The sequence below is a fragment of the Stylophora pistillata genome, chromosome 1 (genome assembly GCF_964205215.1).
Source record: "Stylophora pistillata chromosome 1, jaStyPist1.2, whole genome shotgun sequence".
Taxonomy (NCBI): Eukaryota; Metazoa; Cnidaria; class Anthozoa; order Scleractinia; family Pocilloporidae; genus Stylophora; species Stylophora pistillata.
This window is the reverse complement of record NC_142519.1, coordinates 59,022,634-59,037,748: the sequence shown is the minus strand read 5'-3', so window position 1 is coordinate 59,037,748 and position 15,115 is coordinate 59,022,634. Positions and strand designations below refer to the sequence as shown.

The 15,115-nt window shown below is 37.2% G+C and overlaps 2 protein-coding genes and 1 long non-coding RNA gene across 3 annotated transcripts in view; 1 reads left to right on the top strand and 2 right to left on the bottom strand.

Annotated features, from left to right (window-relative positions):
- The window catches only part of LOC148743408 (G protein-coupled receptor GRL101-like), a 169,644-nt gene that overhangs the window by 109,325 nt on the left and 45,204 nt on the right, over positions 1–15,115 (top strand). The window lies entirely within an intron of this gene.
- On the bottom strand, positions 3,579–10,334 carry LOC148743413 (uncharacterized). The gene is made up of 4 exons (XR_015989170.1): positions 10,241–10,334; positions 6,208–6,305; positions 5,124–5,575; positions 3,579–5,003 (listed from the first exon to the last, which is right to left on the bottom strand). It is a non-coding gene; the product is annotated as an uncharacterized LOC148743413 (long non-coding RNA).
- On the bottom strand, positions 6,362–9,909 carry LOC148743414 (uncharacterized). Its single transcript, XM_088726309.1, has one exon. The coding sequence runs from the start codon at positions 9,889–9,891 to the stop codon at positions 7,396–7,398; it is 2,496 nt and encodes an 831-aa protein (XP_088582435.1). The 5' UTR covers positions 9,892–9,909; the 3' UTR covers positions 6,362–7,395.

Below are 15,115 nucleotides of genomic sequence, written 5' to 3'. Positions count from 1 at the left end.
GAGGTTGGTTGGTATTTCAAAAGACGTTTATTTCTTTGCAGTTTTTCGCCATGTCAAAATGATTTCTAAAGTTATCATCTAATATTCAAAATAAAAAGTAGAAAACACCCGCTTACATAACTATTATGCAAATAAAACAAAAATATTTTCTATTATATATTGAAAATTGTCCATTAAATTAAAAGATAAAAAACTATATTCCATTCCTGCAGTACGCACGGTTCAGTTGCTAACATCGAATAGGAAATTTTCAAGTAATAACACACACAACTAAATAGAACTTAAGGTGGCTCGTACCGGTTTTCATCTTTTTGATGGTTTGTAACTTTGAAAGAATACAACAGAAAGACTGACCAAGGCCAGTTGAACACTTTTACGGGGTTGAATTACATAATCATTGGTTCTCCAAAAATAAATGTCATTTCGTCACTAGCAGTTTCCATGGCAACGCTTTCATAGGCTTATTCAGACGCATTCTTTAGCTTGTGGCTTAAATATTTCGAAAACTAACCCGGTGACCCCCTGATTTTTTTCAGTGATTGCTTTTGGCACTTGAAAAGGAAAATGCATAAAGATTTTTAAAAAATTATACGGAGCGGAATTTCAGAAAATCTACAAAAAGGACAATTTTCACACATCACAAATTTCCTTCCGTAGAATTTTGTAGTTTTTTTTCTGATGATTCCTTTCGACGTTATTATCACATTGGAACAATAAAAAGAAGGGGTCACAGGACTTGTTTTCATGCAATAGCTTTCGTGAGTTTAGCAATTTCCACGCGCGTTTTAAAAATCTGGATTCTATAAGATCGACATTTGCTCATGATCTGTTTTAGCTACAGCTGACAATTGCGTGTGCTCGCGCGAGCACCTACGATCTGATGTTTATAGACGTTTACTGCTAAGAAAATCATTAAACAGCCGTCAAAGACAGCCTCCCGAGCTCATCTTAGAAATCCTACACATGACTTCTGGCTATATCATATTATTTTCCTTGAAGTTTCAAAGTCTTCTTCCACTTCAGGTAGATTATCCTTCACTTGAGTTCTTCTTTTTTCGCCGTCGCAAGATTTCATATCGGTTGAATATTTCTTTTAAATGTGAAGTGAAGCAACCTTTACTTCTCCGAAAATCGTCTTCATTATCTTTTTTTCTATCTTCTGCATTCATAGTGGCCGCTCGACACATCAAATACAAGCTCTTAGGTAAACTTCTCACAAAAGTAGAAAAAATCCCACGCGCCGCCATCTTTGTTTTGAATTTTCATCTTTTGATCTCGAGCTTCTTTCGCACGTTTCTCTCGCGCGCGTCACGCAAGAGTGACCTGTTCCCCGCGCGAGGAAACTGGTACGAGCCACCTTAAACTTATTGGTTTCCTGCAATCAGACAGGATAGGTTAGTTTAGTCTTCAATAAAACAAAACGCTGTTTTGTTTTAAGAAGGACGTTTTAAGTTATTACCTCTACACCTATTGGTGTTCTTTTGATACTGGTTTAAAAAGAAATATTCATCGTTTTATCATCTTGCTGGGTGTTTTATTTGGCCAAAATTGTTCAAAACCCAATATCGTTAATTTGAGTCCAAATATATCATATTCAGTGATATCTATTTAAATGAATTCATTTACATCAGGAATATATTTTAAGCCTCCTTTTTAACCACATTTTGTTGATGATAATAAATGAAATATATATCTAGATCGCAATGTGTTATGTAAATTAAACTTCAAATCTTATATAGCCTCCTTTTCTCTCTTTAGAAAGCTAGACCTCCATCGACTTCCGTTAAGTTATTTTCCTAACTAAGAGACGTTTAGTGAGCTAACCAAGAAAAGTTAGCTGCAATTTTTTTTTTTTTCATTATTGATCTTTTTATCATTTTTTTAGGATTGTCAGAAAAAATAGATAGGAAGGGAACATATTTAAATGATCGTTTACTACGTTTGGGGAGGCGGGGGGGGGGGGAGGAGGTGGGGTGGCGTTGCTGGCATCGTATGGTCGAGGTGGCAATTTGTTCAGCATTGACAACTTAAGTGAATTTTTCATAAAAATTGGGATCAGGGTTTGACAGGCCAACCAGGTTATTTTTTCTTTTCTTTAAGCCACGGTTTGAACAATTGCAGGGAAAATTTTCGATAGACAAGAAAAGAGCTTTTGAATTACCCTCAAGATTTCCTCAACAGAAACAGCTCTGTTGTACGTTACAGATCAGTTGCTCCAGGCTATGGATAACAAGAAAGTTTCCATCATGGTCTTATTAGATATGTCTAAAGTATTTGACAGTATTCGACACGACATCTTGTTATCCAAGCTACAAAATCTCGATTTTTCCCAGGGTGCGTTGAATTGGTTTCAGAGTTACCTTTCTAACCGACAACAGTGCGTTCGAATTGGTGACGCAGTTTCTAAAGTACTCCCACTTCAGTTCGGAGTTCCGCAAGGCTCTATTTTAGGTCCGGTTTTGTTTACAATCTATGTTAACGACCTCCTTTCTGTTCCTAAACGTTGTCTATCCGCCTCCTATGTTGATGATTGTAAATTGTATTTGTCCTTTTCACCTGCCGAATTACCCACGTCCATCCTCGCCTTAAACGAAGATCTTACGAGAATATCTCAGTGGTGCTGTAAAAACTCTCTATTGATTAATCCGGACAAAACTAAGGTTCTAGCTGTTGGAGTACCACAACTTTTAAAGAAACTGTCATCATTCAGTATAACACTTTTTGACAAGGAAATAACACCTGTGCCTGTCGTTAAGGACTTGGGTGTTCTTCTCGACACACACCTCAGTTATAACCAACATATCACTGAGATTGCCTCTAAATGCCTTTTTAAATTGTACCAAATTAACAGAATCAAGCACCTCCTGGATAGGAAAACACTTCTGTTAGTAATAAATTCATTTGTCTTCAGTAAACTCCAATATTGTTCAACTGTCTGGAGTAATACCAGCAGCAGCAATATTGACAAGTTACAAAAAGTCCAAAACTTTGCTGGGCGAATTATTCTGGGACTAAAAAAGTATGACCATATTTCGGATGGGTTGCGATCGTTGAAATGGCTTCCTATTAGAGAGAAACTCATTCTAAATGACGCTACTATGATGCACAAATGTATTAGCAAGCTTGTTCCAGACTATCTTGCTGATATGTTTAAATCACGTTCTCAAGTCCATAATAGACAAACTCGATCATCTGGTGCTTTGGATATACCTTTATGTCGCCTGTCAACAGGGCAGCGCTCCTTTGCTTTCAGAGGAGCCAAACTCTGGAACTCCTTGAATGATAACATTAAGTCCTTAAAATGCCCCAGGAATTTTAGACGTCATCTTGCAAATGTTTTATTAAGTTGATTTATTATATTATTGATATATATTTTGTAATTATAATATTATTGTATTTACATTCTCAATTAATTTATATATTTGTATTTTTTATTCTATTGAGCTGAAAAGCCCACTTAGGGAGCATCAATAAAGTGTATGTATGTATGTATGTATAAGATTTTCCTACATCATACATGATATTTTTCTCCCTTTCACTTTTTATCTTGTTCGGTAAAACACAAAAAACAGATCATGTATCATTGATATTGATTTTTAATAGCTTTTACTGATTTTAAAGACAATAGGTAATGTGAATAATCTTATTGCAAAATAGTTAGTTTACTTCGTTGTATCAGCTGCACCGCTACTTTCTTTCTACTTTTCCATCCTCGACAATTGAAATATCCTACCTAAAATTTTTGGCTGCAATATTAATAGTAATTGATTAAGTAAATCACAAGATCAACAATAATATTTGGAGTAAATAAACGGAGGCTATATATGTTGTTCATAATTAGTTCCCAGCGGTTTTAACGACGCAGAAGATACACTTAGTGGATGGTTTATTTTCTTTGCCGTAATATTACGGTCTGTCCCCTATACATGGCTTAAATAAGGATTCTCTAGGGTAGCCCTACTCACGCTAGAGGTCTTCTCAAGATCATCGTATTTACCCGACAGAGATATAAAGTATTGAGAGGCTTGCTAAGATTTATTAGAACATAGCTAGCAGAGTCGCGCAATCAAATTCATTATACGTAAGCGTGCTCAAAATCCCGATAGTGCACGCTGATAGCGTCAGCCAATCCGACTTCGCCAGAAATTTTTTTTTCGCGCGAGCGGCCATTGCTAGTGCGGGGAAAAATAATACATTTCGCGACAATAATGGATACAAACAGAAACTCGGCCTGCTAGTCCGAAAACGAAGACAATGTTTCGACCTTTTCCCATGGGCTAGAGTTCTTAAATGAGGCAGAAAAAGAGAAAAACAAAGGAAAAGGAGACTCGGCATCAGCGCCGTCACGATTCGCTTCAACTGATATTGTTGTCCGTTTTTCGCGTCGCATTTGATGCACAATTCCACCGGCTATGTTCTAAAACAATTGGTTCATGCTTTCAGCTGTGCACTATCGAGTTATGGAGCACGTGGGAAGTTTGGAGAGCACTCAAGAAGCTAGAGTTGCCCTCGGCTATCGCCTCTGGCAACTCTTACGCTTCTTTCGTGCTCTCCAAACTTCCCGCGTGCTCCATAACTCGATAGTGCACGCTAAAGCATGAACCCATAGTTAAATAATCCAACATACTGCTCTCTGTTGTTCAATGGTGTACTACAACAAGAAATATCTTGTTAGATGTCAGGGATAAATCTATTGCTAAATTTTTAGTCCTGATATTCAGATAACCTTACCTAGCAATTTCAGTGAGTTATACGGCGAGCAGGTTACTAGAATTAACAGTTCTATGAGCTACACGTGTTATCCTGGCTCGTGATATCGAAGTCTCGTGACTGATATAATCACAATGAAACATAAGTAGGAATATATAATTACTGGTTAGATCTAAAAAGTTTAGGATCTGGCTTTTGTTAGCTTTATATCCTTTCATCGACCAATGATTACAATTTTGTATCATATTCCAGATCATCTTCTTCCATGTTATCTTCTCCTTCGTGATCTTCTTCTAAAAGATGTTGAAAGGAAAAAAGTTAAGAGATCACAATAACACTATCAGAATGAATCGTTACGGTATTTAACTTTATGTTATTGTTCAACGAACAGAAATAGAGGAGTTATCAAGAACCTCTTTCCTGAGGTGGCATTGCCAAAGCCCGAATTTCCATCATTTCAGCTCCTTGCTGCACTAAGAACACAGAAAAATAAATGAGTGAATAAGCCTCTTCATGTAAGAACAAAGCAGGGCAGAAACGATTTTTGAAACTGTAATACAATTGTCTGAATGTATTCAATGATCTTGATATTGATATAAACGTTGTAAATAAAAAAAATGATAATAATAATTGTAATGATTATGATGAGATCAACGTTTGTGAATATATGAAATTCATACATGTGGAGTGCGGTACAGGCCTGAATTCTTTTCAGGCCTTATTTTCACTACTGCTTGAGTAGTGTTCGTTACTGCGAAAATCGCTCTCATACTGATATAATGAGATCATTATGTACTTTCCTGGTTAAATCGTTCTTCAATTCCAACTTAATAATCGCCATGCTGCTCTTGTTTGACTTGCTCGTCTTGATTAATGGACAAAAAACAAGAGCGAAATAGTTAAATCATGTCCTGAAAAGACAGGCGATTTCAAGACCAGTGATGTACATACTGGCAATTAGATGCAAAAAGTAGTTGTAGCGAACGACAACTCAAAAAAAATGTGTCAAAATGCAATCGAAGTTTTGTCTTGATGAGCTTCGGTGCATTTCTCCGCCAAACCTCTTTATGTTTTTTTTTTTTGTTTGTTTGTTTGTTCTTTTGGACGCCATCTTCCTGTTATCAGCTGATGGACTGGGGGGAATTAAGTTTGAGTGTTGAGTGGGGTTGAAGCATTTGACTAAATAACGTAAAATGATGGATAACGCATTTTTCCTTAGGCTAGGCGCCTTGTATATTATGGATCCCATGACAGATCACAGATGCGGGGCTGTTTAACTCATAAAAAGTAGTTGAAAACGACAATTTGCAGTTTAATCACAAAGAAGATTGTCATGGTTTTTTTTTTAAGACACTCCTGTGCCTAATCGAGGCTTTATAGGGAACTTCCCGAATCATCTTTCAGTATATTTCATAAAAAAACAACAATTCATTACCATTCAAAAATGTCCTTACGCCAGATAGGAAGGGTTATGAAGAAATTCTTCGAATTCCCTACCTGTGTGGTTGAATTTTCTCTGACTATAAATCCTCAGAAGATGTTTATCCTCTCTTGTTTCTCTGCTTCTCTGGGCGCGCCAGAATATAAAAGTGTCGCTGTGAACGATTCACGAGATATGAAAACTTGATAATGTTGTTACTGTTATCTCAAAAAGTTTAAACTGAATAATACGGTCCATACATACATACATACATACATACATACATACATACATACATATACTTTATTTAATCTCGAATTTGGAGTAGCTAAAGAATAAGCTAGTATCTTCGAGTCACAAGTATAATTCTAAATACTACTAAAATGTAAAATGTAAAATGTAAAATTGTAACATTCTAAAATTTAACTATGAGAAAGAGTCATACTGTAGAATCTTGCGCTTGAAATCAGAAAAGTCAGACGTTCTAAAAGAGTCCGGAAGAGAGTTCCATAGTTTTGAAGCCATATATGAAAAGGAGTGAAGACCATAAGTAGTAGTTTTTGTAAACGGTTGAGACAAAATATAATTTCCGCGTAGATTATAGGATACAGACCGGAAACTAAACATATTCTTTAGATAGCCTGGATAGCAGTTAAAAAACAAGCTCTTGTACAATATAATTAAGAAAGTCTGAAGGCGTCTTTTATACAGAGATTTGGAGTTAACTTTGCTGAGTAGAGAGTCATAGGGAGAATTATAATCCTGCAAGATAACTCTAAGAATTCGCTTGTTTAAAGTATCCATCTTCTCAGTACTACGTGCACCACAAAAGTGCCATACAGACGAACAATAGTTAAAATGTGGCATAATAAAAGCCTTATACAATCTTAGTAGAGTATCTTTAGAGATAAGTTTACGAAATCTTAGCATTACATTGAACTGGCCATTTATCTTCTTACAAATAGTTGATATATAATTATCAAAACGCAACCTATTGTCAATATTTATTCCAAATATATCCAAAGAATCTTTTTAATGGAAAAGAGAAGGAGTGGCCTGTTTTTCCCAAGACTATAGCCTGGTGTTTTGTCTCATTTACAATCATTCCATTGCTGCGATACCACTTATTTGCAACTCTCACTTCCCGACAAATACAGTTCTCTAGAGCTACTGGGTCGACATCAGAAGAGTATAACTGATGATCGTCCGCATATGCGTGAAATTTACCTTGCGTAACCGAGAAAAACAAGTCGTTGATGAATATGTTAAAAAAACACAGGCCCCAAAACACTATCTTGCGGAACTCCTCTTTTAACATCTTTCCAACTGGAAAAGGTGTCCCCAATCTTGACTCTCTGCTGTCTCCCCGAAAAATAATCCTTGAAGAGTGCTAAACTTCTCTCTCCCACACCATAAGCTTTGAGTTTTGCTACAAGTAGATTGTGTTGAATAACATCGAAAGCCTTAGAAAGATCCATTGAGACTACCGCAACTAATTCCCCTTTATCGAGCATAGCCCTCCAGTCCTCAATTAACTTTAGCAGCGCCGTCTCGCAACTGTAGAACCTTCTGTAAGAGCTGATGGAATCCGACAGAATCGCTTGATAAACGTCTCCCAGCTGTGCTATTAGCAGCTTCTCATATATATTGTTGAGTACAGGTAGGACTGTGACAGGCCTATAGTTTTCTTTTTTAAATTCATCACCCTTCTTAAACAGCGGTGTCACCTGCCCCATTTTCCATACACTCGCGTAGCAACCTTGAGCAATTGAGGCATTAAACATATGAGCGATGGGCTCAGCTATCACAGCTGCCGATGCTTTGATTAGTCGCGGCGGTATCATGTCGTGACCACTCGACTTGCTCACATTAACTTCTTTAAGCAATTTTTCAACCTGCACACCGTTGGTACAGTGAAAATCAAAAGAAAGTGGCGTATTGATGTCCCTATAATGTTCATAAATGGCCAAAATACTAGGATGATTTTCGAAGTCCTGTCCATAGTCACTGTCATTTATCCGTGCAACACTGTTAGCGACTTGAATAAAGTGATTATTAAAAAGCTCTGCAACGGCATTCTTCTCAGTAATGACAACATTATTTTCTTCAAGGATAATATCATTAGCCTGCTTAGTTTTACCATGTAAGAATGGGCGGTACGTATTCCAGAACTCACGCGGGTTCTCAGACCATGTTGACTTTTTCAAAAAGTGTTCTTTTATCGCTTTCCTTCGTAGTGACGTGCATTTATTGCGATGAATTTTATACTGTTTGTAATTTGTGTCCGTGCGATCTTTGGTAAATTTCCGCCATAATTTATTTCGATGTCTAATAGCCTTACGCCATTGTTCATTCATATATGGGACTTGATTGCCCCTGACAATGGTCTGTTTAAGAGGGGCATGCTCCTCCAATATGTCATTGTACAGTTGAAAACATATTTTTCTTGAACGCGATCTGGGCGCAACAGACCGCAAGACAGTAAAAACCAGCGAATGATCACTGATTTGAGTATCCACCACACCGGATGTCAAAGTCTTTGTCTTGTTATTAGTCAGGATGAGATCGATTAGTGTCTCAGTTGTTTTGGTCTTACGAGTGGCTTTGGTAATTAAGCAATTAAGATAAAAAATATCCAACAAGTCTAAGAAGCTTCTACCATCCTTTGGAGGTTTGTCTGGATCCAATAAATCCGCATTGAAATCCCCGGCATAAAACACAGTATCTGAAAGCATCGCCACTGCTTCAAAGAGTGATGAGAGTTCATTAATCCATCGAGATTTCGGTACAGACGGAGGTCTGTAAACACCCACAACTGTTATCCAGCCCTTTCCTAGTTTGATTTTGAGAACCATAAACTCTGTTTTAAAGGTGGACAAATTTTCAAGCGACATTCCTTCGAGCTGTCTCACTGTTATAAAGTAAACATCACTTCTAACATAAATCATTAATCCTCGGCCGCCGGCCCGTCTATCCTTGCGACATAAGCGATAGCCATCGATATGAAATTGACTGTCCGGGAAACTTGCATCAATTTTGGTTTCAGAAATAACAAGAACGTCGAATCTTCCAGAGAGTAGCCAAGTTTTTATTTCATAGAATTTGAAACCACCAACACTGTTTACATTAATATGGCCGATCTTGAAGTTTCCGCGGTGCTTTCGAGCAATGTTATCAAACTTTGTCCAAACTGATATTACTGTATCGTTTTCCTCTGAGGTTGACTCGGCGTTAGAAACGCCGCTAGAATTTAGACTTGTATTCGCAAAAGGAAGCTGATGTAACAGTTCCAAGCACGACCTACAGGTTCTCGAATTGTTGTTAGTGGACATCATGTGCAGATACTCTTTAGGTAGTACGCCGCTACATTTGATGTGAGTCCACGAAGAGCAGTCATCACACCAAGTTGCTCGATGATTTCGGGCCACAACCCGGTCACACTCAGAACATTTTTTTGTATACAGAGGCCCTGGATTAGTGCTTATATCACCACAGAGGCGAAGTAGCTCTAAGTTAAAAGTAGCTGAGCAGTTGCCGTAGTAATTCACTCTCGACTTCAAGTAGTTACCAGAACGTCTTATCGTCAACCAATTTCGGTACAAAGTACTCCCTTTAATCCATGGCGTAATACTATTTCCATCAAAAGGAACCTTGATTTTTCTTACGTGTAAGTTGCACTGTTTACCAAGCTCAAAAACGTACGAAGGAGCGAGAAACCATACTGAGATGATAAGTAGAAATTTCACACGTCCAGCCGCCATCTTGTCTCTCAGTGACTAAAAGATGATATGGGACGGTAAAAGATGATATGGGAAAAAAATAAGTTTGTTAAAGCCTTAATTTCCCTTTTTTAAGGCTTAAACGCAGCATTTGATGACAGACTTGAGTAAATACGAATTTCTTTATCAGCCCTTGAAAGGAAGATTGCATATGTAGTAATTTATAACTGCCTTGTTTGAATATCGAGAATGCGAATCGAAAATAACACTTTGTCCTGAACAATTTTAAGACCCGCGCCGCCCTTTGCTCGTTTCATTTTGAGTCATATTTTACTAAAGTTTAATTGTCGTCTTACCTTGCATATAGAAACATCAAAAAAGAAATAAATACCTGGAAAATATTTTTGCAGTCCCTCACTTCGATTCAGATCGAACGGCTTTAAACAGCAACAAATTAATGTACGAGAAAGCTCGTCTGGATACAGCTGCTCCAGATCATTATCTTAAGAAGAATAATCTTATGAACACGTGCATTCATTTCAAGTCACTAGGGAAAAATTCTCAAACATGATCTGTGCTATAAAGTCAGCAGTTGTGCCTTTGACCAGTTTGCATTTTTTCTTGTTTATTTATACTCCATACGGTAAGAGTCACAAACATATTAGCGGTGTTGAAAGAAACATTGTTAGTTTGACAAACAAAACGTCTCGTCTAAGATGCGACATGCTGTAGGCGCGCTCATAAAGGAAACGTTAATTATTTTCAGTGTCTTCAAAACGGGGGGGAGGGGGAAGCTATAAGAGGGTGACCTGGTAAGTAATATGATAGTAAACTACAGAATAAGCCCTTGGGGGACAATAATGAAGAAACTACAATGATTACCAAGAACAGTTGGCACATCCCCCGTCTCTCCTTATAGGTGGTCGACATCCCTCCACTATGTATAATAAGACATCTTGTATTTCAACTCTAATAAGTTATTTAAAAGTCCCCCCAGACAATGATGCAAGGAATTATTGACCACTTTTTAATACCAAGTAATACTGAGATGGGGAAATGGAGAGTTAAGTGACAGTTAAAGAAAACAATTGAAAAAGTTTCAAGACTTTTGCCACTTATCTAGTTAGGTATCTGGTAATTCCCCACGCCACTCCCCCACCAAAAAAAAAAACAATAGAGAGGAGAGATTATTATAAAACTCAATAAGAATCCCAAAATGTGTTTTAAAATATTCTCAGATCTCTCTTCCAGCTTTATAGGATGCCGCGTATAGTATGGGTTTTTCTTGTTAAAAAAGTTACTGCCCGAGACTTAGAGGAAAGGGTCTTTACCGACGATAGCTTAAGTTCAAACCAATGATAGAAGTATTATATTGGCTTCAACTTTTTTTTTTAATACAAATACATTTAACGTTACAACATAGTGATAACATATTTCCTGGAACATGGGATAGACGATTGCACTGAACCTATTTTTTCACATGGATAAGCACCTAGGGCGCGTCGCCGCTTTAGTTGAGGGGATTGAAACTAGTAAATTATTATGGGTTATGTTAATAACGTGTGAGCATATGCATAACGATTCATTGTTTTGGAAAGCTCGTTTTTATGGACATATTCGGCCACGAAAAGAAAGTTTAGTCCTCAAGTTCTCTTTTATTTTATGTGCAGCATAGGATGAATATCATGAGCTGATGTTGAAATGGGACATTGATTACACCTTCTTTCTCTGTAAATATCTCAGAATTTAAACCAAAACAAACCTCAAACAGTCAAGGTGTTACTGACCCTTTCGTAACTTTTATTGTTATTACAGTAATGAAAATAATAAACATTTGAATACAACATTTCTATCATTATTTAATTCCTAACCACGATATCTTTTAATCGCGCTCCATGAACTGTAATTTGCTTCTAGACCGAAAAGCCGTCGCATCGATATACTAAAACCTTAGTGATTAAAGTTTTAATATTTCATACAAGCGCACCGGTTAATTTTTTGTTTTTAATTAAGGAGGGACAATATATTCGATAATTCAATGAGCCAGAAAAAGTGCATTTTCTGAACTCTGCATTAAATATGATATGGTATTGTTCTAATAATTATGCACATATTCAAAGAAAAAAAACGGGAAAACATCTTACGAAAACTTGTAAAAAACACCCTTAAAACTCCTGATGTTTTATTCTGTCTTTTCAAGCCTATTGACACCATTCGTTTCTGTTCTCCGAGATGTATTCCATCACCTGCTCTAATAATTTGCTTCCAAAAGAAACTCCTTGTTGCAGGTGTCTTAAAAGGTCCTTATTAACCGCGCCTCTGTTTTTGTTTACATGAAGGAAAGCCGACATTTATATATTGGGATTATCGTCACAAATAAGTAAGATGACGTCAGATGCAATCATGCACTGATTATGCTGAAGGGTCATGACGAGAACGTGAGACATACATATGAACCACTAACACATAATTGATAAAAAACATGAATTAAGTTGTTTAGATCTAATTATAAATATCTAAATCCTGTCATTAAAAAAAAAAGGGTTTGCTGGGAGACTTTTTAAGACAGCCAAGTATCGAGTGAAAAATCACTATACTTAACCGACGCACACTGGATGGTTCGGTACAACTCACATGAGGGTCTCAATGGCGTGACGGCTCTTACGGCTAGCGGCTGAAAGTTTTCGTCATTTTAAGGCTGCCGGTTAATTTATTTTCGTTATGGTTCAGACTAATGTTAATAATTAATGTCAATGATTTCAAAAGTTAATAGTTAGTTTACATTGTTCTAAAAAGGATAGTTCAGCATTTAGTCAAGTAGGCACTACGTCGTCAATTATGTAATAGTTCTAACGTATGTCGCCCACGGAATTTGAACCTGGGTATATCCCACTGCTAACTTACTTTATTACAGTGGAAAATCTGACTTTGCTGTCTCCTTCCTTTGTGCTCTTGTTCCGCTTTCTTACATTTTATTTAAAGAAACAAAATAAACAAAATGGACAGTTCGATTATGTACTAGTGCTTTCTCGCAACAACTTCATTTGATGATAAAGGCCAAGGACGTTTTAGTCGTAATTCTTTTAAACCTTAGTTATCATGGAGAGGAGCTTTGATTTATTTTACCACAACTTGGTTCTGCCATTTTATTTCATGTTAATGCCAACTGGGATCTTCACTGAATCCGCTTCCGTGCACCATGATGCAGCGAACTGTGTACATGTGGTACAACTGGCCTCTCACAGATAGACAGAACTACTCTGTTAACTAAAGATTCTAAGATGTGATTTAACATTCCCCTCCTTTTGACAAGAGAATACCTCCTCTTGTTGTCATTGGAACTTTTAATTTCTATTTAAGGTCAATGAAAGCCCAAGGTGCACTTACTTCGAGTAGGGGACACAGACTATTCTAGCTCTTTCTCTCTTTGCTCTACGTTGTGGCCGTTTATAATTTAATCATTCTCCACAAAAAGTAACTTAGAAAGTTAAAACGTGTGGTGTTTACTGCTGATCACTGGAACTTATTTTCATTGAAAGTCCTAATTTTCCTAAAAAGTTTGTCCATTACAAATCGTTAAGCAGAGTTTTGAGTCCTTCTACAAATACACACTCAAGGCAAGTTCCTCGAATGTAGGCATTTCTACTATAAACTGCATCACAGAAAACTCTCCAATTGTCAGTTGCCAGATCATGACCGATACTTATAGAAGAGAAAATGTTTCAAAGTTTGTTTGGAAGCCTTCAAATCGGCCTTATCATTACGTTAATAAAAATATTTCTGTGAAAATCTCTCTTTTCTCCACTTTCTACTCGCTAAAAAGTTGATCGGTTCATGAAGGAGCTTACCGTTACTACAGCCCTAAGTCACTCGGTTCCTCTTGGGAAGCATTTCGTTAAAATTCTCTAACTTAATTAAGTGGTCTATAATAAACTGAAAATGACTCACTAAAAGAGGATATACGGGAATACGGAGGGCTAAGACCTCCAAACTGCGTGAATGTTTCAGGGTTTCTACGTTTTTAGCAAATTTGCTTTATTTGTTTGCGTGAGGTATTCTCCACGGCTTGTGCCTAAGTGGCGGAGGGGGTGCGGGGAGAGACAGAAAGAGAGAACACAAAAGAAGGTCGTACATGAATGTGTTCTCTCTCAGATCCCAATCAGTTACGGCTCTGTAGTTCCCGCCTCTTCCCTCTGTTTATCAATAGAACACTGATAATTTCTTGTGAGACAAAGTTTCAACACTTGCAGATGGTTACGTAATAACAAGATCAAGAAGTTGCAAGGTGACTCCTTTTCTCCCGTTGGTCAAACTGAAAAAGCTGCGAGTGAAAAGTATATCCGTTTTTACATGGATAAGAACACCCATTTTTAGCGGACTATTATGGAAGTCATGTTAAGAAAATATAAAACAACAATACACAGGAAGCTAAATGTTTAACTTCAATGCCGGATATATCCTCTTTTTAGGGACTTGGGTACAAACCAAATAGAGGAGCTACTATCTCAAGTCTTCCACAACAACAACGAGTTGGTCGAACTGTAAGTAACTAAGGTCTATACCTATGCTTGTGCTTATTTTATTGAAGCGCGATGTGACAAGAATTGCTACTTAACTCATGCATGGTAGGTTAGTGAACCATGAAGGTAATGGAATAGGGTTGGAGGGTTTTCAGATCGGCAATATTGAGAGAGAGGAGTAGAGCATCCTTCCATCTTCATAAATGACAATATACTGGAATTTTCAAATTCCATTTTCCAATTTTTATCGGTGAATTTGTTTCATTTGCAAACGCGAAGTGTTCTGGGTTGCCAACGTAGAGTGGAGAGGCAGAGAGAGGGCGAAATGTGATCGTCTTTGAAGGTTTTCTCTCTCAGGTGACAACTTTCAGGTTCCGTAGTGCCCACCTCGTTACCTAGTTTTACCAGTTTAGCAGTCGCATTTTCCTATATGTTAGACCGTAATAAGATCAAGAAGTTGAGTGGTGATTTATTTTCTCAGTTAATGGAGCTGCAATGGCTGTAAGTGAAAATTGGTACTCTTACAGCAGCAATTTTGTGTTTCAGATCGTACCATTTCTTACAGAAAATAAAATTAACTTAACAGTTAACGATCGCAAACCTAGTACGGGACTGAATTAATTTTCTCAAGATTTGAAGCAATGCCCATAATTAACGGACGTTTAAAAAGTTCCACCCAAAAATTCATTGCGTGTCATTTTTATAGGACACTAAAGGAGAACCAGATAGAGGAGCTACCATCAGGA

What these genes read in the sequence shown, in the direction of transcription:
- LOC148743414 (XM_088726309.1), bottom strand. Translation starts at nt 9,891, where the DNA reads ATGGCGGCTGGACGTGTGAAATTTCTACTTATCATCTCAGTATGGTTT.